General features: G+C 43.0%; 1 protein-coding gene across 3 annotated transcripts in view; it reads right to left on the bottom strand.

Moving 5' to 3' along the window:
* Nucleotides 1-6: 6 nt before the first annotated feature.
* The window catches only part of CREB3L2 (cAMP responsive element binding protein 3 like 2), a 75,707-nt gene continuing 51,035 nt past the window's right edge, over nucleotides 7-24,678 (bottom strand). For 2 of the 3 annotated variants that reach the window (XM_059471670.1, XM_059471673.1), the window contains exons 3-12: nucleotides 23,681-23,847; nucleotides 22,030-22,117; nucleotides 20,125-20,306; nucleotides 19,322-19,468; nucleotides 17,569-17,627; nucleotides 16,392-16,460; nucleotides 9,429-9,528; nucleotides 8,415-8,541; nucleotides 7,508-7,733; nucleotides 7-6,700 (exon numbers count right to left, since the gene is read on the bottom strand). In XM_059471670.1, coding sequence (XP_059327653.1) covers nucleotides 6,625-6,700; nucleotides 7,508-7,733; nucleotides 8,415-8,541; nucleotides 9,429-9,528; nucleotides 16,392-16,460; nucleotides 17,569-17,627; nucleotides 19,322-19,468; nucleotides 20,125-20,306; nucleotides 22,030-22,117; nucleotides 23,681-23,847 — 1,241 coding nt within the window. In that variant the 3' untranslated portion in view covers nucleotides 7-6,624. The remainder of the gene's footprint in view (nucleotides 6,701-7,507; nucleotides 7,734-8,414; nucleotides 8,542-9,428; nucleotides 9,529-16,391; nucleotides 16,461-17,568; nucleotides 17,628-19,321; nucleotides 19,469-20,124; nucleotides 20,307-22,029; nucleotides 22,118-23,680; nucleotides 23,848-24,678) is intronic. The other variant, XM_059471671.1, reaches the window with a different exon arrangement.

Below are 24,678 nucleotides of genomic sequence, written 5' to 3'. Positions count from 1 at the left end.
AATTGCTTTTTTCTACAGAAAATATTTATTTGCAAGAAATGAAAAGCATAACATACTTCACTACATACATGTTTAGGCTAAAAAAGCAGGTAGTCTGTTCTCTCACAGAATCAGGCAGATGATTTAAAAAAGGAAAAACAGCAATTTCTTTCCACCCAATGGACATATTTGCAGTGTGAACAATCAGGTGGGACTGTATCCAGATGACAGCACTTGTACAAAAATAGCAAGGTCACTGAACACAGACACAGAGTTAAATAGACAAGGCAAGAGAATAGAGATATCTGCAGTCAGAAGAGGCCCCAGTGAAGTTTACTGAGGAGTTCTGAGGGGGGAGTGGTGTGCTTTTGCACTGGTATCACTGTCCCTGTCATCTTAGACAGTTTTACATGTTTGCACAAACCTATTCTGCACCCACATGCACAGAGGGAAAGGCAAACACCAGCTGAAGTGCCCTAGGGGTGTCACAGCAGTGACTGCTCTGCACAGCCCAAGGCAATGGAACTGGCCATGGATACTTCTCCTCAAGAGAGCACCAGCAGGTAATTTACCCTTGGAAGGCCCAGTGAATCTCAGGGAAACTGAGATGTACTTGCAGCACCCTCTGAGAGGAAACTGCTTCCCCTGGATTGCATCTCACTGTGCTGAGGGTGGTTAGGGCACCAGTGCTCCCAGGGGCCACCTTTTAAGGCAATTTACACCACTTAAAAAGAAAATAATAATTAAAAAAAAGCATTCAAAGCCATAATTCTGCAGACCAGAAATGATACCAGAATACAAAATAATTAGTTTTTTGTACCAAGCCAGAACTGGTGTCTGGAAAGGCCAGACAATCTAGACACACACACAAAATGACACAGTGCAACAACACTCAGTTAACAATTAATCACAGGACAGTCTTCAGAGCAATTCACACAACAGTTTTACAAGTGCTCAGTGATGTGGAATGTGAACAGGTCTCAGAGAGAAACGCCTGGACTTTCTGCTGCACCAAGCCCAAAGTGCCCTGTGTGATCAGGCAGATGCCTTTATTTAGCAACACTTACTACAAGAAGAAAACTCAAAACTCTGTGGTTTTGATACCTTTTGATATTCACCACGTACATGTGCACAAATGCACACACACACACTCATTCTAACTGTACAAATGAAGAAAGCAAGATGCCACTACATCAGCACCACTGATTGAAGTCTGCTATGGTAAAGTCAGATATGAGCAGAGTTCTGTTTAACAAAATTCAGTACCTGCCTCTGCTTCTCCCTCTCTCTCTTCCACTCCCTGCATTATGGACTGCTAAGGCTCAGAAAGATTTTCACCTGCTGTTTAGAGGGTAAAGTGGGATATAACATAAAGGTCAGGTATGTATAAACAGGACTGCATAGCATTAAAGAGCAAGGGGAACAGGAGTGAACCTAAACCTAGCAAGGAACTAATGAAAGAGACGATCACTGCTGATTTAGGCTATTACTGCTGATTTATGGAATCAAGAGCTAGAAGGCTTCCCTGTGATGCAAGGAGTTCCTTCACCTGCCTTTTCTTTCACCCTTTCTGTAAAACAGGTCTACGAATCCAGCTTTCCCATGTTCTGTTCTCACCTCTTTAGCTGCAGCTCTTGGAGGAAGAATCTGGAGATTGGTTGTAAGGCAGATAAGAGACTACTGCTAATAAAGAATATCCAAACTCCATTCAGCATCAGATCCAAACAGCATCACAAATGAGTTTCCTGCATGATGAACTTTTTTCTATACAGAAATTTGATTCATATATATATATATATATATACACACACCTTGGTAAAGCAGAAAAAGACTTGACATAAAAATGAGAAAACCAAATTGCAATTTGCCTGTCAATCCTGGAGTCTCCAATGGATGCTGATCACCTAAGCAATGCAGTATTAATCAGGATTAACCTTCAACAAATTCTCTGAATGCTCAATGCCACTTTATTGGCCATATGAAAGCTACAAGATGAACTGAATCCTTACATTTTCTTTGTAAAGACCTTACTTAACACATGCATCAGTTCATTCCCCTTTGCAACCCCCAAAGTCGCCAAACCTTAATGCTAGAGAGTGCAAAGCAGCAACACATCACAGCACTACAGTGTTATATAGGCTGGGACAACTTTAGTAGCTACAAAGTACTGACCTATCATTTCACCTTCAGAACACAAAATGTTCCCTTTTTAATTAGTGACTGGAGAAAGAAATATTTTAGTCACCAGGAGTATAAAAATACTCTGTATTCCTCTGTTCTGAGCTGCGTGGGTTTTGAACAATGGCCTCTTGGCATTAGCTAGAATCTAGAGCCCAAATACTCAGTGGAAATCCCTCCCAATGTAGCAATTAGCATCATTCACTCACTTGACCTACATTCTAAAAGTGTCTAGACAGAATTCACCACTGATAGCTTGGAGGGATGGGAGTGGAGAGGTGGGTTGGTTTCTTTAGCAGGAATAAAAAAAGTTTTTAGATTAATTTTTGGTCTATGTTAGAAGAATCAAGAACACATTAAGATACACTGTGACAGGAAGAGGTCCCCTGTCAGTATAAATCAGACCTGCAGCCTCCAAGAGCAGTGTGTGAACACCATGCTGGTTGTATCAGCTGGGATCTGGCCTAAGAACCTCAGCCTAATCCATCAGTCTATGCTGCTGAAAAATATTGAGTGGTGCAGATGAAATGAAAGAAGTGCAGCAAAGAAATATAAATAGCCTGGGGAGAAAAGAACTGAACACTATCTACACCCTAGTAACAAGGTTAGAAACGTCACATGCCCTGTGATTCAGACTTTTAAAATATACATATATATAAAATAATGCCCTATATTCCTTCATAGCTTATCTCCCTAGAAGCAAAGACCCAGCAGATCTAAACATGCTCTAAAGCTACAGGCCTAAAGGTAAGTTAACTACTGTGTATAAAATTGTGCTGGTGAGCAACTTAACCTTACAGCTGAGGACTCTTTATCATTTAAGTCCTCTGCTGGAAATGAAAATTATGTAGTACACAAGGCCTTGCTTGCCCTGTCCAAACACAGACCTTTGATTCCACAGCACCAGGTAACTGATCAGCAGAAAAACCACACTGGCTGAAGGCTAAGGCCTCAAGTAATAGAGCTGGACTGACTAAAAGCACTTACTGGCATCCTCCCTGATATGCCTCACTACTCCTGTGCCCCTAACTCAGAGGACAGAAGCTGCCTCTCCACGTGGGCTGCAGTGCATCAGCATTCCCATCCCTGCATGCTGAGGCTGGCAGGGCAATGGCACCTTGTCCTGCCTCTCCTGTCCCCTGCTAGGCACAGAACAGGGACACAGACCCCCTCTGGAGCTCATGAGTCCTTGCCACACCACAGCCTCTGAGTAGGTGATGGCAGGGGATTCCTGGGCCTCTGGCAGAGAAACCTGCTCCGTTAAGGCCCCTGAAGAAAAATGATCACAAAGATAGCACAGTGAAGCAAAGCTTTTCCTTATTCTAAACTAACATGTAATACAATAAATCCCCAAGCAATGTGTGTGCTAGGTCAAGAGATTCCCTAAAAAAGAGTACCTAAAAATAACTTAAAGGAGTACACAAATTAAGATTATAGTAATAGATTATCAAATACTTACAAGACATCAGAATGGCCAAACTGGCTTGGATGGATTAGTACAGAGGCCTGACCTAGACCATGGCCAGTTTCAAATGCTCAGGATGAAAACACAATTGACTATCTTCCAACCAGATTTGAACCAGTATGCCCAAATTAAACTAAAAAAGGGCAAAGTTTTAATGGTGGCCAGTGCAGTAGGCTTCAGAGAGGAGGAGCTATTTTGGTTGTGCAAAACCATCTATCCTTTAAGAGCTGAGAAATAATTCCACTTAGGTTTTCACACAGAGGAGTCACCAGCTGTATCTGGAATGGGAGGTGATCCATTTAGCTGGCAATGGGCAGGAGCTCAGGCTGACACTGCAAACTGCAAGGCTGGAAAGTGGTGTTGGCTTCACACCCTGGGGCCTCTTGTGCAAAACATGCAACCACTTGGCTGCCCTCAAAGGCAGCAAACCAAGGGTGCTCTGGGAAAAAAAAATTAAGGAATTTTCTAAACTATGACCTTGGCCACTTACGCTGACCAGCTGGGGTCAATCCCAACATTCTCCTGTCACTTTGCTGACCTCAAGTGGCTGAGCAATGCGGCCACCCCTTGGGGCACTCACAAGTGACCACTGTCTTAAAACCATAAAAAAAAAAAAAAAAAAAAAACAACCCACACATACAAAAGTTGTTAATGGATACTGGAATGATGCAGAGAATGCAGCAGGATCACTGTGAAGGGAAACAGACTTTATGGTGGAGGCTGACCCATGCCAAGATGGGAACACTTGCAAAACAGACTACAACAGCATTCCTCCTCTCATTGTCACCTCAGGTAAAACAATAAGGCACTTGGGTAGAAGAATAGAGAATTAGCTAGAAGGGCAAATCTGCACACCAGAACGAGCTCATGGAGTCAGGCACTTGTTTCACTGTCACTGATGTGAAACACCCTCTTAAAATGGCACAGGGAGGATTGATCCATAGTCCCCTCCAATCCACCAAATCCCTTCCATTCATTTCACTGGATTTTGAGTCAGGCCTGGGGGTGGCAAATAGGATGCTGAAGGAAGAAAGTCTAAGGAGAAGGAAGAAAGTCTAAGGAGAATGAAGAACAAGGAAGGAGCTGGTGTGACAGCTGCTGTAATAAAATACAAATTCAATATTTTACAAAATAGAATAGTTGCAAGAAATATCTACTGTACATAGTAAAAAATTATTTGTAAGGCTAGGTTAGTTTTTCCCTTATTTATCATTAGGAAAAAAAAATAAAAGAATAAAGAGCTTCAAATTACTTTTTTTTTTAAATTGACTTCTTCTGGTAAACTGTTAAGTAGCTCTGCTAGCCTGCTGAATTAGGGATTTTCACATTAGATCCATCCTCAATGGAGCATGAGTGCCCTTCTGCAGGAACCAGATAAAACCCTGCACAAATTCTGGACTGAGTTCAACGATGTCCCTGCAAGGACAAACTGCAAGAAGCACAGCTCAGGCAAAGGCATGACCAGGGTACTGAGAGAGAGACAGAGAGGGCACATGGAGTACACCATAGGGCAAGAAGGAACAAAGCACAGAGAAGAGGGCTGGACCAGGATCAGACCTGAATGCTGCTCTTGGCTTCCTCCTGAGCTTGGGCCAGTCACTTCATGTGCTCATCTCATTCCTCTTTTGACAGGTCTCCTGCCCATGTAATCAGCTCCTCAGATCAGAGGCTGCCTTGGCAAACAACACTTAATACAGGATCCACCACCTCTAGGTGTGAACTGGCCTATCTGTACCCAAGGCAGCTGGTCTCAGACCACACCTCTGGAAAAGCAGGTAAGAGGAAAACAAGACACCTGGCTTTATTTTAGGGCAATTCAAGCTCAAGGGGAGGAAATGGGCATTCAGTGATGTTTGTCCAATTTCAGGGTCTGCCCAGATCACTTGAAGGGTTAGCAAAGCTCAGTTCTCTTCATTGCAACTACCTGAACAGAATGTTTCAAAGCTAATAAATACTATTTACAACAGTAACAGGAAGATAGCAAGGAAAGGAAAACACAAGACAATCTGAACGGGGTCTACACAAGAATTTTCATCATCCAGCTAGAAGCCAATAAATTAAATCCATACACGACTCTCAGGAGGCACTTCTGGTTTAAGCCTTACATTGATTTAGTTTGTTGGGAAGGAACTGACTTAAGCTAAATAGATTAGACTTCAGCAGACTAAAGGGCATCCATCTAAACTATTGCATAAATGTAACAAAACCTGCTTTCTAAACAGATTTAGTTAAACTAGCATACTTCTCCCACACAGTGTGTGGTAAGACAGTGACTAATCTTTGCTTAATTTCTCAAGGGTGGAAGCAGGGAAGCCCACCAGGACTGCATTCAATGCACAGAGAAGCCTATCCTGCTAAGTGATGAAGAGACTGGAGGGGAGAAGGGAAAGAGCATGGGGAGGACAATCCAGCAGCATCATGGACCAGCCCTCTCCTGCCTGTGCTGTGAGCTCAGCAGTGTCAGGACCCTTTCTTGTCCCCTCAGCAGCAGGCTACACATATGCTTCTCTATCCCCCAAAAGGCTCCAGGGCTGCAGACCAGCAGGCACAGAGCTGTGGTGAGACTCTAAGCACCATCATGCTGCATCTCCTTTCTCTCTCCATTACCTTCTCCCAAGAAAACCATCACCCACATGCTCCCATTGGTTTTGCACAATTCACCCTTCTCCAGAATGTCTTTGTGCTCAGATCAGGCTGTGTGCATGTACAGGCACACACAGTCACTGGCACACTGCTGGCATCATCTGCCATCATAATTCAGTGCTGCCCTTGCAGTGTTAGACAGGAAAGGGACAAAAGCAGACACAGGGACTGTGTGCCACGTGAGGAAGGGAGTTACAGAGACAAGAGATCCCATCTGTAGTCACAGCCCCATCAGTCAATGCAGAAGTTGAACTCCCTCTCTTTTGTACTTTGGTTCACTGAGGATGACAAGTCAGGGGAACTTTGGTTGAAAATATGTGGGAAGGAGGGAAGTCAAGAAAAAAGGCCTTTTTTTATTTTTAAGAGGTGGCATTGACTCTTCTGTCTATTTCAATTATCTTCAGTGTTTCATTTCCTTCTAGTTCCGAGTTGACTCTGTAGGGAACAAAAAACCAAAGGTTAATGCTAACAGTAAGTTTTTAAGTACATACCCTGCTTGATTTTGCTAATGCTAAAGATCCATTCAGTATTTACCAGCAAGGTATTGGTCAGTTAGCTGGGTCTGGTAACATACTGAATTATCCTAAAGTAGTCATCTCTTTGGCAAGCAAAGGTGCAGCAGATGAAAGCACATATATTTAAACCAGTGACTCTCTTTTCAGAGGCCTGAAAAACTTACATTTATGCTAAAAATAAAAAGCAAACAAAAAAAAAATCCCTTACATTTATGCTGAAAGTGAGGGAATTCAGTGTGAGAACTTAAGTAGTCAGATAATTGTACATGTCTGTCTCCTGAGACTGAGTCCTGCAAACTTGCAGCAGTAATGCTTCAGTAAAATCACTGCTGTGAGAAACTCCAGCTCTTCATGCCCTAACCTCATTGAAATTCCAGTGAATCACAACCTCACACTTCCGTACAACTGCCAAAAGCTTATTCCTTTGGGAAGCACACAAGTAAGTGCTTTAAAGAAGGGGGTAGGCCCAACTAACAGGCTTACAGGGGTTAGGTTTCTGGCAGAAGTACTGAATTTGGTTGATGTATTACTACAATTCTCTTGCAACCACTTCTCCAGAGCAACAGTGACTTTGCCTATAGGCTCTCCAGATAAAAGCCAAATTCCTCCTACATGCTTCATGGTGCCCAGCATATGAAGTGTTAGTGCTAGCCTAACCTCTGTCCTTCAGGCATGAACAAGAGTGACACAGAACACCCGTGTGACAAGCAGCCTACCCTGCACTCACCCGTGCTGCTGCAGGCCCAGCAGCACTGATTTCTCTAGCCTGGTCTCGTTGGCTATTGTGAACTGCATGATTTCATCCTGCTGTGTCCCTGGCACAGCCTCCAGGGACAGTGCTGTGAACTTGGAGGTGTCTGTTTGTCGGTCACTGCGATCTGCGAAGGAGATCGCGCTGGATGGCTCCTCCAGCTGTTGAGGCTCTTCATAAATTAGGAGGCTCCTTGACCTCACTGCATACAAAGAGAGAAGGCAAAATGAGATGAGCAACACACAGCTCAGAGAACAACCCTGGCCATTTCAGGAAATAGAAACTGTTAGGCCAGAGCCAAAGCTGCAAAGGCCTTTTCTTTTCATAGTGATTAACTGGGGCAATTTGAGAGCTGAAGAAAGAAACCACAGGAATGGTCTAGGTAGGGATCAAAAAGCCCTAAATTACTCAAAAAACAAGGATAAAATTAAATAATAACTTTGATAATATATTGTTTCATTATGGTTATGTAATACTAACAGTTCCCCATTCAGTCCTTGGACTCTTTGGTGACACTGGCAAAGAAAACAGCCACTGAAATAATTTGTGCATTTTAACATTATGAACATCTGCTACCAAGGAGAAACCCTGCTACCCTTCACAGACCACTAACTTTAGTTCTGCAAAGAGAGACAAAAAAGTCTTTAAACAGAAGTACCAAGCAGGCTAGTGGGGAAAAAGTTTTGCTCATTTTTATGAAGTCTGCTGCCATCAGCATCAGACAAGCTATCCTTCTTAGAAAAACAGAGGTATACATTAAAAAATGGCCATTTAAGGAGCAGAAATGCAAGAGGTGCTTGAGAAGGGGGTTGGGAATGGGTGTGGAAAAAAAGTGCTTAAGTACAACCAAGGAAAGAGCAAGACTGGAATAGCTGTCACTTACCAATGGAATCTGTGTAGGACTCTGGTGAGGAATGCTGCCTGGGCAACACCATCTTTGTAGCAGAAGGGTATGGCCCATAGCTCTGAGAGAAGCTGCCAAAAACTACTGCAAAGCACAGCACCACCATCTGGCAAAGGGAGGAGGCAGGAGAGGTGAGTGCACCTGAGATCTGACACTTTATCAAAACAAACCATGTGGGGCCATCCTCACCTCTGCACACCTAGCAAAGGCACCTACACAATGACAATTCAGTGCTTCAAATGGCATATCTCAATGCTGGGGTTGGTTTTCAATGTCTGCACCATTCTGACCAGCTGCCTTTTTTACTCACTAAGCTGAAATGCAGATAAAGCTGCCATGTGTGTCTTACAGGCACTGCTGAGGATTTCCAAAGTTATTTCTGCTGCTGGCCCCAGTTTTGCTTCCAAGTGACAGTGAGGCTAGATTGGGAGAACAGCTCATGCCTTGTAAATTATTTCCATCAATTTACAGCACTTTTGGTATAAAGGGAACTTGATAGCTGAATGTAAGGAGGGGAGAGCAAATGTTTCATTCTACTCATTTTCTTATCTTGACTACTACTACTGAAATAGGACAGAGTTAGATTTACAGCCTCAGTCATATTTTGATTTGGTTGAGCAAGTTTATTTTTATTAGAATCAAAAGTACGAGCCTCAAAGGTCACCCTCGTTTTCATTTTACAACCCTAGACACTATTTACACCTTATAATACTGCAGGAAATAATAAAGTGGGTCCCTTGGAAGAGCATTGCTCCTTCTTTCATCACTGCAGCACCCAACCAAAAGCAGAGGCCCAGTCTCCTCCAGAACTCGGTACCTTCCCACAACCATTAATCTTCATCAATCACAAGTCTCACCTCCCTCAAAATTGTTAAATCATGAAAAGGAGTTCCCTAAGCTGCAAATTTGCCATGGAGAGGCTTTGCAGAACAAGAGATGTGCCTTGAAAGAGATGCTCCTTCCCTCAGAATCCCCAGCCTTAGGAATACTCACCATAAGACAGGTCCCTGTTTGTGTGCTAGCTGCCTTACACGAGCGGGACACTTTGCCAGCAACCACGGCTTGGAGTCTCTGCAGCTGCTGCAGAAGAGTTCTGGAGGGCAAAGACAACAAACAAGCATCACACACACTGACCTGCTTGCTGGTTAAACAGATTTTTGTTCCAAATTCCACATATGGAAATAACACAGCATTTAAGATAAGGTAGAGATGGTTAAAGTCTTCTCCTTAAAATTACTAGCAAGGAATGTTTTTAATTTTACAAAGTTTTTACATGTATTAGCACTGAAAAGTTCAAGATTTTTTGCTTTTCCCCTCAGCTTATGTCCCTGATCAATTACTTCTTTAGTACTTTCAGTAAGTTTTTATAAATAAAAATTGTATTTTCAGTGTTTCTATACAAAATGGCACATTAACAACTGAAACTGCTCTGCATGCAAGTGACCAGTTGCACATATAATGTCATGAATTCAGCTGGAGTTTTGCCATTATTTTTAAAGGTGCAAAATCGAGTTTATAACTGCTCAGTCAATTTTCAAAACCTTCAACTGCTCTAGTTGATAATCCAGTTGGTTATCAAAACCCCCTTTTCCCAAAATCTTGCTATTTAGTTGTTTAGAACACATGCTGGCTGACTTTTAAAGAGAAGAACTTAAAACCAGACATAGGCACAGACTTATCACATTCATTTATTAAATAAAACACTTTAATGCTATTTGTTAAATCCTGCAGAGTTGACAAAAATTGCAGATGCTTCAGGTGGCTCCTCTGATTGTGTCTTTCAGAGGTCCCAGCGACAATGACAATCCTCTTGGGGCTGGATTCAACAGTCCCAGACCAGAAAGGCCTTTCTCACTATTTTTTGGGGTTTTTTTACTTTTTCTGCTGAAGCATCAATTTCTACAGTCAGAACACAGTAATTTAAATGGGAAATGATCTCAAAGTATGATTGATACAGGATTTTCCCATAAGTCTCTTTAACAATCTATCAGCAACCCAAATGCCTGTCCTCAACACAAATACAGCACAATTTTGTATCAAGATGCTACATTTTCTATTTGCTCCCAAGTTTACTTTTCACTTCTCCTGTAAGTTTCACAATCTAATGTGGAGGATACCCCACAGAAACTCCAGACAGTTTTGGAGGCTGTTACGTCAAAAGCTAAAGCAAGAGGCAAGGTCAGGATGTCAGAGAAAATAGAAGGAGTATTTTAAGACCAAACTGGCTAAAAGCTAATTGTAGGACAGACCCAGAGGTGCCTTCACAGCTCAATATACACTGGTCTGCCTATTTTCATAGATTTTTTTAATCATCAATGCTCACTGCTAATTAGGGTTTAATGAATTCAAGGACTTCAGGAATACATTCTGAAACGAGCACAAAGCATTCTCACAGCACAGATTTATCTGGGCCAGCAGATCCTTCTCCCCTTGTTAAGAAAGGATATCTTGAATGCTCTTGAGAGCATGGCTTACTCTGCAACTCAGTATTTAAAAAAGAGATTAATATGCCCAATGCAACCCTTTATTCAGTAATACAGAGACCACAGGCAAATTAAGAGATACAAACAGTGTCCACCACCTAAATGAGACCATCCCTAATTCCCTGCTCCCTCTGGCATCTCTCCCCAGTTCTTCCTGCCATCCACTGCATGGCACAGACCTGTGCACATCATTTCCTGGCACAGAACACCTTTCCTGCAGTATTCCCACCTCGTGCCACCAGCTGGGTTAGACAGCAACGCCCTTCCAACCCTCAACTTTCTGTGCTATTTTGGAAGACTAAATCTTTCCCCAATTTCAGGCCTGACTCACTGGAGGAAGGAGCTCTCCTCCTCCTCAGCTTGGGGGCTGGCAGCAGCAGCCTTGAAATGCTGATCGTTCCTGCCACTTTTTGTGGAGGCGTCAGTGAGAAAACAGCTAATGGCTGGTGAGGAAATCAACAGAGAAGAGGCAATTCTCCTCAGTTTGTTCATCTCTGCCTTTTCATGCTCAATTTAAAAAACCTGTTGGGCAGAGTGGGCCCAGAGAGCTGATTACAAAACAGCCTCTTTGGAAAGTGTAATTAGGCAGGTATTCTGAGGTCTTCTACAGACAGAGGAAGATTCATCCTCCACCTTATTTACCAAATTCCTCTACATAAAATGTCTTTCTTCCCCCAGTCACTTATCTGTTTGAGCAGAGCTACTGTTTCCTTCTTTACAGACAAGGACTCAGTGTTTGGAGCTGACAGGATACAGGTGCACTTGCAAACTGTGAGCAAGAACCGAGGCAAGAACAAGAAACAAGTTTGATCAGAGATGACATCATTTTATGCTGCCACTGCCAAAATGAGACACTCCTTGGTGCATTTATTCTCTGTTTGAACCTGGAATGGTGGAAAACTGGATTCTGAGGTCAAAAGGAGATTTTGATGCAAAAGCTTGTGACTGGACAGCTGCAAGGGTGATCTGGACCAGGAGAGGCAAAAGGAGCAGATCTCTGATGCTCCCTCTAAATACCAGCAGAAAGGCCACAAATGCTTTTAGTGGAATACACTGCCTATGGCTAAGTCCTAACAGGAGAAAATGCAATGCCAAGACAGCATGCTAAGGGGGTTTGCACCCACAGGGATTATTTTCACTGTGTCTGACACGTTTCCCAGGGATATTCAATTAGAGGGTCAATTCTGTAGGAGGTGTGAGTGAGCTTTCACACTTTTCCCTGCCAATGGAAGCACCTCAGAGGAAAGCTGTAAAGTGCCTGAAGACTCCTGCACTTCCTTCCACATGCTGCCAGCAAACTCAGTCTGCCAGTGATGTCTTAGTTTTGGTTCATATTCACAAATATTCATCTTCAGAAAAGGCCTTTTCACTACCAAAGTATGGAGCAAATCAAGCCTTCCCTTCTGCTTCCAGTGATACTTTAATTAAGGAGAGAAAACTTGTCACTACAGAACCACCTGGGAGACTTCCTCAAGTCAGCATTTCTCTTTAAAATCCAACATTGATGCAAACAAACAAAAAACCAACAAATTACATCTTCTAGGGGACATCAAACACTTTATCCAACTCTGATAAGGAGAGAGAAAAAATATTCTGTCTTTTAATTCTACAGAGATTCCTTCTCTGCCTGTCCCATTTGTAGCAAAGGGGACAAATTCCAAAGTAAAGTTTTAGTTAAAAGACCACTTAAATCCACGATCTTCCTTCATTTGAATTACAAAGAAAATCTCCACTAATTTTTTCATAAAAGCTGTTTCAACATAAAAACCTAGTAAGTAAGTAAGTAAGGAGTTACTGCAGGGCTGCCAAGCTATTGTAAGGATGGCCTGAAGTTAGATGCAAGATATCTCATTGCAACTTCAACCTACATCCTTTAATCCTTGAAAACAATTTGCTAAAATGACTTTATCAGTCTCAAATGAATAAACAACTGATCAAATCAGTGAAGTCTGGCAGCTTTGGTGCTGATAAGCCTTTGGTGGATCAGGCTGATGTGCAACTTGATCTTTAGGTGACTGAGAATTGAAAAAATGGAAGAATATCCTATTTTTATTTACAAGGCATTGCCTTTAAGGTGCTTGTTAGTGCAGACCAGCACAGCTGGCTGCTGTTACTCCATGGGAGCAACGCTGGCATCCACCTGCATTCACTGTCCATGTGTGACACTCTCATCCACACATGCACTGGATCCTATGTCTATCATTTCTCCAGGAAAAGAGATCATCAAGATACTTACAAATACAGAATCAACAAAAGTGAGAAGCAAAAGCAATTCTCAACACATGATACCCAGAACCAGATGTTTCAAAATTGTCTTTAAGCCCACACAGGCTCCCACCTAGACAACACTGGTGGTCAGAGAATGTTTGCAATCCTCTGGATCACTGGCAGGTTCTGCCTTTGGTCTCAGGGCCAAAATGTGAGTGGGTCAAGCCTTCCTGGTGGCTGGGACAACTTAGTTCAATACCCAACACCAGCTTCTTCTCACACCCTTTGCTTTCTGAGAGAGCTTAGATGCTACTCAAACCAATGGCTCACTTGTGGCTATAAGACAAAACAGGTAAGAATGGAATAACGTGCCTCCTTAGTTTTGAGAAAACTGCCTAGGAAGGAACTTGGATGGGTTTCTTTTAAGGGATTGAGTCACACAAATGAGGAGAGGTAACATATGCTTCTGTTCTAATACTAAAGCTGACAAAAATGCTGCACTCACCCACTCAGAGTAATGAGAATTAAAAACTCTGGCATCTTGATTGCCAGCCTCCTGCCTTGTCTTTTAAGATATGTGAATGCCAAGAGATGCTCCTGGATACATTTTTTTTGACCACACCTGCACCTTTGACATTACATCTCTTCAAACCCAGATTTTCAGGCTAAGGCTGGCTTTCAAGGAAGAATTTTCTAATTTTTTTCATGTTACCGAGAGTAACGAAGGAAAACTTTTATCAGAAAAAAATCCTCGTGTTTCCATGGTTTGGAGCCAGATTTTGAAATGCAAGCAGGGTTTCCCTTAAGTCTTAGGTATGTATCTATGCAAATGTTTTCTATATATAGATTAACATACTCTTAAAATCTGATTGCACATACTGAAAGGAAACTGCTGTTCAATAGTTGTATGTTTTTGAAATTGCTCTTCAGTTCCTCTCAATCCAGCTAGACTACACAAACATGATAGTGACTGACAGTAATACATGTTCATTAACTTCTAGGTAAGCAACTGTAGCCCAACTTTTCAACAAGGTAAAAATCCAACTTTGTCTACATCTACAGTTGAAAGCATCATTTTAACACATAATCCTTTTTTCCCGTTATCTTTCTTCCCCTCTTACAGTCTTTCACAATGGGAGAAGAGCTTTGATCTAATTTTAGATAATATGTTCAATAATGTCTTCATTTTTTACTGAAATGAATACTCAAAGTTACAGCTAAAGTCAACTAGGGCTCTGCTTTGGGCATATTAAATAAGATACATGTGTGCATAACTGAGCTAGGTACTTTGAGAAAAAAAGCCCTAAACATATAAAGTTGGATATCTGACAAACCAAACTGACACTAAATAATTTTGACCACCACTGCTCCAAATAGATTCCTTAGATTCCTGACTGTATGTAGGAGATGAAAGTTCCAGCTATAGGATGCTGTGAAGACAAGTTCTGAAACATGTGAACAGTTTCTGGATGTCATGCCAAAGCTCTGTGTACCAATGAGAAAATGAGACATTTTGAATTCACTGTAGGATGTGGATAATGCACATTAAACCAGGGCCTGGAACCATTCTCTGCATGACACAGTTGCACAATTATACAGTAAAGAAGAAAAGTGGCTTTTTGGAGTTAAGGTGAAAAACTTTATAATATGATATGTTATAAAACTGAGGTTTGATGAAAGCAGGCACTTTAACAAATTTCTCAGCACTTCACACATAAGCCTTAGCAGATTTTAGACACAGTTGATATCTAAATAGCCAAAACAGCATTGCCATGAGTTACAAGAATTTCAGTGCAGAAGGATGAACATCTGCTTCTCTGCATGAGATTACAGATCAATATCAATGCTACTGCAGAGGGAAGGAAATGCAACTCATCCCACATGGGGAAAGCATGAAGGATTTAGAGATCATACCACTTGCCTAAAACTTCTTAGAGCATTTAGCATGAAAGAATTAAGATAATCAAATAATAGGTAAGATGCCAAAGGTCCTTTCTGAAAGGATGGACAACAAAGCTTGAGTGAATCCTCAGTAGCTTAGAGATGAAAACAGCTGGCCAAATTTATTTTAACTGGGGAGAACAACAGCAGGTTGATAACACGTTATCCCCAAGGGGATAATCTACAGCTGCACCTTTTCTTAAGAGAAGTTGGCTTCAGTACCTTCTGGGACAGATTCTGGGTGAGACATCCCTACTCCACACCTACAGAATAGCTGCTGGTTCTTTTATGTCAAACCCTGGAGGATGATATAAGAGGCACAGGAATGGCTTGGCTCTCCTCAAGCAAGCAGCAGATGTCTTTCTGCATGAGCAGTGTGTGGGAGACACTGCAACAAGCCACAGTGCTACAGGGTCTGGCTTCATGAAATTAGAGATTGGATCCAGAGATTAGAAACAACACATGCCACTCAATTAGCAATGCACTGGCTGCCAGATCAGCTCTAGGGCCATTTTCCATGATCCTGGGTCTTATCTTCAAAATCCAGCTTCCCCCCACACATCAGTGTCACCATCATGCTCCTTGGTAATATTCAGGCACCACTGCAAATGCCTCTAACTGGGAAGTGCTGAGGGTGGGCTCATCTGGTACCAACTCACTGGAATTTGCCACAGAGCATAAGCCAGGATTGACACTGCACTCTCTCAGCTAACATCAAATTAAAAGCTTAGCTATTCAACATCTTCTGCCATGTGTCCTTTGAAAAAGCCACCATGGAGTCACCCCTTTTTTCAGAAATGAAGAAGCAAGAAGATTATTTCCCCCTCCAAATGAAGGAAATTCTGGGGTGTGAGATAGTTAGAAGGGTACACAGTAATTGCAATGACATCTAGTAGTGCATAAGGAAGTAATAATGACTCTTGAGTTTCAGCACTGTTAATTCTGGAAGTGTCATGTCTCAAATTAAGGCTTCCTGGCAAAATTTCACTAAATAAAGACAATTGGGAGAGCTGGACTGTAGGTTTTTTTTTTGCTTTGTTCTGCTAATTACATTCCCTTGGGCAGTGGAGGAACTCAGAGAAGAGTGCTAAAAGGTTTCTCAAGCACACCACAGGCTGGGGAGGCAGTTTAAGACATGACATCAAAACCTCCATGCTTTATATCCCTGCAGTCACAGTAACTGGCATTCCACATCTTTCTCTGACATGAACCCTATCAGACACAGCTATTGTTCCCATTTCAGTTGATCTCTTAACCTCCAGATTTTCACTTTTCATGGTGATATCCTGCTACCAAGCTTTGTTTGATGATATCCATACCTTACCTGTTAGTGTTCTCCAGGACTTCAACCTTCTTACGCAGCTCACTGTTTTCATTTGAGCAGGTCTCAACTCTGGAGACAGCACAATGAAAGAGAAATATTAAAACATCAGTATTTGTTCAAGTGATTGTAAAACAAGCCAAACTTGCTTTCACTGAGAGCTCTATGATCTTGCCTGCATTTAAAGAAACAATTACACCAATGAACCTTAGTTGCAATATTTAATCACACTTCATTGCATGAAACACAAAGCAAAAGTTGCATTAGCTGTCTGGCAAATGCCATGCTTCTGAAATCAGAGCCTCAAATTTCAAGTTTATAAAGGCTAATAAGCCATGAGATTAAGGACAGTGCTCAAGACTGTCCCAAGACACTACCCATTTCCAAACCACCCCTGAAATCACCAAACTAAAGGACATTGTCATATAACATGTAAGAGGTTCAAGTAAAATATGTGACTCCTGAGAAAACAAACAGAACCATCCTGAATAGCTTCAAGAAGAAAAAAGGGAAAAGAAAATATCCTTGATATGTGGTATGCATGAGGTGGAATTTCAGAAGAGTAACTCTGAGGAAGCAAGACAGAGCTATAAAGAGACAAGAAAAAAATGGAAATTACATCAAGGATATCACCAAAGATGGTACAAGAGTTTTAACAGAACCATCTGGTGAATTGCATAAGAGTAATACTAGAATATTCATCTCTTGGAAGAAAGATAAATTTGGGATATAAATCACTAACTGGGGGTTTGGCTCCTGCTTGCTAAGGGAAGTCCATGGGTCACATGCTATTTTCCTGAGTCCTGCTTATTTTCCCAGGCAGTCCTGACTCACCCATTTCCTATTTCTGTTTTCATCTGCACTGGAAGACAGAGCTCACTCACTCTGGATCCATCTTTCCCTGAACACTGCCTGTCCACTGGCCAACACAGTCTCCTGAGGTGAAGGCCAATGCAGCTGGGTCTTGCCTAATTTAAGGTGTGAAGTGTTTGCTGGCACATTAGCACGGTCCTGACCCCGAGAAGCAGCTGCCAGGAGCGGGGCCTTTTCTCAGTCACTGCCACGAGATGGCAGCTGGCACTCTGTGCATGGAACTGTCCCAGCAGCCACAGCTGGATCCCTCCCCAGTCCCACAGCTAGTGCTACTGGCCTGCTTCAAACAGGAAGGAGACTGGCTTACTTTTTTTCCAGACTGTCCATGTATTCTTTCTTTTTTCTTCTACTTTCCTGGGCAGAGATCTAAGGAAAAAGGATGAAAAACACCAAATATTTGCACAGAAAACAAAAGCATCAGAGATGAATTAATAAACTGGTAAAAAGCCCCAGTGTTATTGGATTCCAGCATCTGTCTTGTTCTCATTTCTATTCCTGGCAAGCAAAGCACTGACTCGATCTATTTCCACATTCTGAAGCAAGGCTCCTCCTTTCAATCACACAAAAAAAGATCATCCCCTGCTAACCTTAAAAAAGAAATCAGATTCATCTGGAGAGAATATCCCAGGACAAATACCAAAAGATGACCCCAGCATGATGTCCTGCATCCAGGAGAGAAAAAGCCCATGAATGTACTAGAAAGCAGCTTTGCAGACAAGGGCATGGGTTCCTGATGAACAAGTCAAACAACTGCCAGCAGTGCTCCCCTACTGCAAAGGCAGCCAGCCAAATGTGGATCAAGGAGATTGCAGTTAGCAGGTCCAGAGGATGGGTTCTTCCCCCTCTGCTCAGGGGCTGCAAAACCCCAGCAACTACAGCAGTGCAGCCCATGGCTCAGAAACAAATCCTCTGGATGTACAGAAGCAGGCCCAGAGGCAGGGCTCTGCTATAATAAGCATGCCAGAGCACATGACATTTCAGAAAAGGAAGAAAAAGATGGGCTTGTTCAGATTGAAGAAGAGAAGGCCAAGGAGGGAATCTGATTTATTGCTGTCTTCAACTATCTGGTGCAGCAAAGATGATGTCAGAGCTCTCAGAGGCACACAGCAAGAGGCACCAAATACAAGCTCCAGCAAAGGAAATTCCAATCATCACACATTAGGGATTCTATTTATTTGTTTTTACCACAGGAGTGTCCTAATATGGGAACATGGTGCCCACAGACACAGGGGACTCATCATCCTTTGCAGCAGTAAAATGTGACTGGACAAGACCCTGAGCAACCTACTCTAAGCTGACCCTGCTTTCCAAGCCAGGCTTTGACCAAAGAACCTCCAGATTTCTCCTTAATATAAATGACTGATTCTATGTAAGTGGTGCATGAAATGCACAACATCACTTCAGGAAAATTTTGAGAAAACACAGTACAAGATCAAATTTCAATTTAGTGTGCCCAAATTTACACCTCTATCTGCTAAAACCAGTAGCAGAATATAGTAACCATGAAATATGTGCTAAAATCCTCTAGAATAAGTGAGCTGTCCAGGTCTGAAAAAAATTGCATTCTTCCCTATCACTATGATCTTCTCAATGGCAGAAGGAAAAAAAAAAACAAACTTGCAGGGCATTTGGCATCCTTGGTATCAACTTTACAAGTCACTGAATTCAGTGATCAGAAGACCAGTGCACTGAAATACAGTGTCATATTTTAAAACAGGAAACAGAAAAGAACACCTTCCTCATCATGCAAAGAATACAGAGCTCTTTGCCCACCATAAGGGTAGGATTGTTCTGATTTTTAAATGGAGCCAAGCCACAGCAACTTGATACCCTGCCTGCTAAATACTCTATTGTTAACGGGGTCAGGTAAATACCTACACTGAGGCACACTCACACTGACAGACAATTTGATGGATGTGTTCAGGAACAAAGAACAGCACTTTGTTAAAAGACAACTTGCAGCATTCAACAGTACCACGGACCATTACTGCAGAATTCTGCAGCATTTTCTAAAATGAAGGACAAGCAGGACCCACCCAGCAAAGCTAACTAACATTTACCTTGTTTTTGATTTTCCTGCGGATTTTCTTTAGGACTTTCTCCTCTGCTTTTGTCAGGGGCAGTTTGGTAGGGATTGGGTAGCCCTCTGCTATCAGTGTCCTCTTCTCCTCCTCTGTCAGGATGAGGGGGCCAGTCCCCTGTAATTTCTTCAAGGGTCATAGAAATGAAATAAAATAAAACAGTAAGTGCACACAATCTTAGAAGAAAGGGTCGTTAGAGAGGAGAGGCAGCAGGTCTCCCACTCCAGACAGGACTAAGCCTACTAGAACAGCCTCCTGCAATTGGGAATGTGTGGAAGACCTTTCAGGTAACTTCCATTCTGAGTTCAAACCTTTCGGACAGGATTTCCTCAAAACAGTTGTTCTTGGCCCAGCTCTGAGGGCAACAGTATAACTGCCTTTGGCTCAAACAGGGATAGATACACATGAGAAACACTACTGAAATTCCCACCCTGAAGATCACCACCTGCTAATGACATGACAAGAGGACAGATGCACATCTACTAGAGACAGGTCAACCTAGCAGGGCTGGGCCCTAAGGCAAAACACAGTCCATGATGGGATCAACCTAATAACACTGGTGAACCTTGTCTCAACCTGGAGGAGAGGCACACGCTGTTCCCTGTGGGAACAGAACAGACCAGTGAGCAAGAATTACCGGATCTGCAGTTTTGACCAGAGATTAATTCATCGAAACAACAACAGAAAGTGAGGAAATCTCTGTCAAATCCAGTAATTTAAAAAGTGAAAAAAATAAAAAAGACACAGAGATAAATGGTGGAGGAGAGAGCAGCTCAACTCACGTGTGGTGCAGTCAGGAGAGGGGAGTTGGAGAGCATCGAGGCTGCGCGCGACGCGACCTTGGCCGTGGCCTGGAGCTGCACGGGGCTGGAGGGAGGGAGCGACCGCGCCGGGCTCTGCCCTCCCTCAGAGTCACTGCCGTGGCTGCTCGGAGGGGTGGGAGGCAAATGCAGGGGATCCACTGCTACAGGGCAACACAGACACAAAGCAACACAAGGGTTAAAGGTGTCCATTCAGACTGCCACCACCACACTGCTCCCAGGACTAGGAATGTCTGCTGAAAAATGGATCAGGCAGAAGTGGCAAACTTGGAAGAGGTTTGGAGCATGCAGGTCTCCAAAGAAGGAATGAAATGCAGCAGCTATCTTTAGGTTTGACAGACAAAACAGGGCTCTGTGCATATGCTCCAGTCACTTCTACCTACACTTCAGCTCCTTCAAATGCTTTGAGGTTCATGTATAATGTAAAGTACAAGTTCCCTTTCCTGGGAAACCACATTAACAGAGGGGCTCTGAGCCAGCATACTATCTCTCCAAAAACAATAGTATTTTCTAACTTTGCCATGGATTAAACAATCTGCCAGTATTTGCAAGGGAAGGGATTACATCCAAGGAGTTACATGATCAGGAAGGAGAGCAAGGCCTCCTAAGGACATGATCTGGCACAGCTGGGGAGTGACTGACAACCCAGTGACAGCAAAGGCTTCAGTGCACTGATGGAGCAGGAGCAGCACAGGCAGCCACCACAGGAACCTCTCTCACAGTGCCTATCCAGGGCCATAAAATAACCTCAGCTGCAGCCAAAAGAACCTGCTCTAGGATTGTCAGCCAAAGTGCTGCTTATGATCAAATGGGGCTGGACCAAGAGAAACAGGGCATGTCTCACCCACTCTTACTAAATGGACAATTTAGCAGATGCTCAAAACAGCCATAACGAAGTCACTCTTTCTCCGAGCTAAATTTACAGCAATTTAATTTTGAAGTAGGAAGATACAGGGCTGATCCGACACCTTCCATTTCTGTTATGCTTTGTAAATTTGAGTTGAAAAGATCAAATGGGTGGTAAGGGAGGATGGAAGAAAAACAGTCAAAAAAAATTCTACAGTACTCTTTATCTCACTGCTCTTGCAGTTGCCAGAAGAAGAAACATATTTAAAAAACAGAAAGGCCCTTAATCCCACAAAGTGAGCAAACAAATTACACCTGGGTTGAGATATCCTTTTATCCACCTGCTGCATCATTTGCTTCTCTCCCTGGAGCAGTGCTACTTACTCACAGAAATTAATTCACTAACAGAATATCAAGTGCTTCTAACTGAAATGCAGTTATCTGCTCAGATCTCACACCAAATATTTGGCTCTTCCAAATTTTCATGGCTTTAATTGTGTTTAGCTTTCAGGGTAGGGATCTTTGCTCCTCCTTTCACATTAGAGTGCAAGTACAAAGAGATAATGATTGTTCCTAAAACTAATATGCTACAAACAGATTCACCTAACTTTTGTTTTCATATAAACTCACATCCAGCTTTTGCATCAGAGGTTAACAGTGAAGTTTCTTATATCTTAACTAAGTCTCCTCAAATTGATTTCTTTTCTATCCTAAATAATCCTTAGTTGAATAATTCAAGCTTCCTTCAGTACAACTATTGATATCCTACAGAGAAAAAGGGATAATTTTCTTTGTGATGAAAAAGGGGGGGGGGGGGAAAGAAAGAAAGAAAAAAACTTCACATAAAGGATCAGAGAGACTCTGGCTCTTCAATAGCCTGAGTTGATTCCCTATAAAATGTAGCTTCAGCCTAAAATCTGACATGGTGAACAAGAAATCCAAATATTTAATCAGGGTAAAGTACATTTATTGTACTTGCTGGACATCTAGCCCTACATTTTCATTTGGTATTTAACAGACCTTCCTTAGAAGAGAGGTTCAGGAACTGATCCACTTCATGGGGCTCCAATTTAATCTCTGGAAGAACTTTTTGGGTCAGTGGTTTCATCTAGAAAAGAGAAATTAACAGCATGAAAACCTGGAGCACACATCTTAAAGTCTTGATAGAAGGGCACAGGGATTACTTCTCCATAAATGGAGAGGTTTCCTCTCCTCCTGCTCTGCCACAGGCAAAGCTTTAACTGCTTCAACACAGTTTGCTAAACCAGGCTACAGAGAATATTGCCCTGACTACTCCCACCATGGCTTTTCTTACTGCTATATTTAGCTAAAATAAAAGATTACGCCTCAGAGATGACATTTCAGACTGAAAGCTAACATGTAACCCACTCCAATTACTTCTCTTAGCAACAGAGCTGCTGCTAGGATTTGCTGGACTGCAGGCTCTGTTTGAGCAAGGACAGGAACACCCCTGGGAGTCAGGGACAGCCTCCTAAAGGCCATTGTCATCTGGAAGCAAGAGCAAGGAGCCAGTCACTGAGCACCATGTTTTGGGACCCAAGCTCCTTTCACAGTGCTGAGGAGCAGGAAAAGAGGCAGTCACTGCTGACTGAAGTTGGGAACACACCTGGCCTGCCCCACTCACCAGGCTGGGCACCAGGCTGCCAAGCTCTGCCCAGAGCCTGTGTGTGTGCTGCAGTGCCAGGCCTGAGGAGGCCAGGCTGGCACACCAGCAGGCTAACTGCAGCCAAAATCTCTCAGTAACCAGTGTAACCAATCCATGCAACAGCACTGAGCAACCAGCAGGCCCCCATACTCTGCAAATCACAGCATCCCAAGCTACAGCAGGACTGTGTCCTGGGAACAGCACATTCAAGCCAGGAGAAAATTATGGGAAACTTGTGCTTAGCTTTTTTCAGTTTCTCATAAAATAATTTCTGTTGTTCCTATTTCTGATCCACATCCAAGTGGAAAAATTCATTTTCAGCATGTATCAACTGCCTCCAGCCTGGACTGACATTGCATGCTGGGGGCTGACAACAGCCATGCTTCTTCCTCTGCTGGCTGGGGAGCCTGGTGAGCCACCAGCTGCTGCAGTTCACTCTCCTTAACCCAACCACAGCCAAACTGAGCTCTTAAGAATGTCCACTGGCTGCTCCAGCTGTGGTGAGAAAAGCATCACAAAGCTCCTTGTGAGGCTGCTGGTCCGGAAGTAGCAGCAGCCTGAAATGTCAAAGCTTCACAAAAGTAACTTTGCAGGCAAACAGGGAAACTCTCCATCCAAACAAGGAGTCTTGTTCTGCTCAGGGGAAGGCACGGCAGCATTAAAACAAGGTCTTATTAAAGACACTTAGCTTGTCACAGGCTTCATAGAGCAAGTGGATTAGGCAGTTCAGGCACAACTGGTTCATTAGAAACTATTCAAATATTTGTAGAAACCCAGGAGCCCCAGGCTTTGGGGCTAGCATAGTTGTACATTCAAACATTAAGAGTTAAAGATGCAGACAACAAGCTCTTCCAGCAATAGTGGGATGCCAGCAAACATTAAAAACCCTTAGAACAGACTGCAGTGTGCACCCTGAACTGCCAAGCTCTGGCACCAAGGAGCCCCCACTGGTAATAACAGCCTTAGGAGAAGCTAAGAGTGCAGAGAGAGCAGAATGTGCAGTACCAGGGCATCTGTGTGGAGCTCAGGCTGTTCCCCCTCCAGCGATGTGGCCGTGACGGTGAGACTGACTGAGGGAGCAAGGCCTGATGTCTCACACAGCCCTGGCTCTGTCTTTATTGCAGCTGGAGTAAACTCTGTAGCCAGACACCATTCCTCATTTTCCAGGTCACCTGCCAGGGAAGGAAATTGGACACCACATGTTTAGACCAGAAACAGAAAGACTACAAATGAAAATAATGTCATTCCTCTTCCAGAGAAGGGAAACAAACACAGAAGACATTTTAGTCTATCAACAAAACTCTGCCCTTACTATTCAGCTTTCAGTCAATGCAGACAACCATGCCATTTCAGGCTGTAACCTAATCCTAGCCCCAGGATACACAGAGGAGCAGCGAGGAAAGACACAGGGCACTAATCACTGTGCATTGCTGAAAGCTGCTAATGCGTAGCAGAACAAGACTAAACAAGCTCTGGGTAAAGCAGCCAGAGAGCCCTGTCCTAAACAGCCAAATGCCTGCTGACTCAGTTCTATTCCTCATTCCAGAGATAGCCTTTAGCCAGACTTCTGCTTCTTCTACTGCTTGCAGGCAGCCAATAGCTCAAATGGTGGGATTATACTCTTTAAAACAAAGTATTTGTCACACCCTTAACTTCATTTTTTTCCCCCAAGGATTCCTTTAGTATGTGCAAAAGAGGATACAGGCTTTGATGATTTCACAGGAGCACCAGTGCCATGGTGATCAGGCTGATTGCCTCCACAGAGCCTCTGGGAAGTGACAGTTCAGGATGCATTTTTTATCTGGCAGCAATGAAACGTGCATCACATGTCAGCAGAATTATCTCCTAACTCCACTTACTGAAAGCTCCCTAGTCAAGAGAAAGACATGCAACTCTTTTCTAGACAAAGCTGAAGGGTTTGCCCAGCATTGTCAAGAACTGGAAGAAGCCTGGCATGGTAAGTTTAGCTCCCCATTTCCATTCACTGTTTCACTTGCTGAAAA

Source organism: Ammospiza nelsoni, chromosome 5, assembly GCF_027579445.1.
Source record: "Ammospiza nelsoni isolate bAmmNel1 chromosome 5, bAmmNel1.pri, whole genome shotgun sequence".
Classification (NCBI taxonomy): domain Eukaryota; kingdom Metazoa; phylum Chordata; class Aves; order Passeriformes; family Passerellidae; genus Ammospiza; species Ammospiza nelsoni.
Note: the sequence above shows the minus strand (reverse complement) of the source record. Positions and strands in the feature narration are given on the sequence as shown.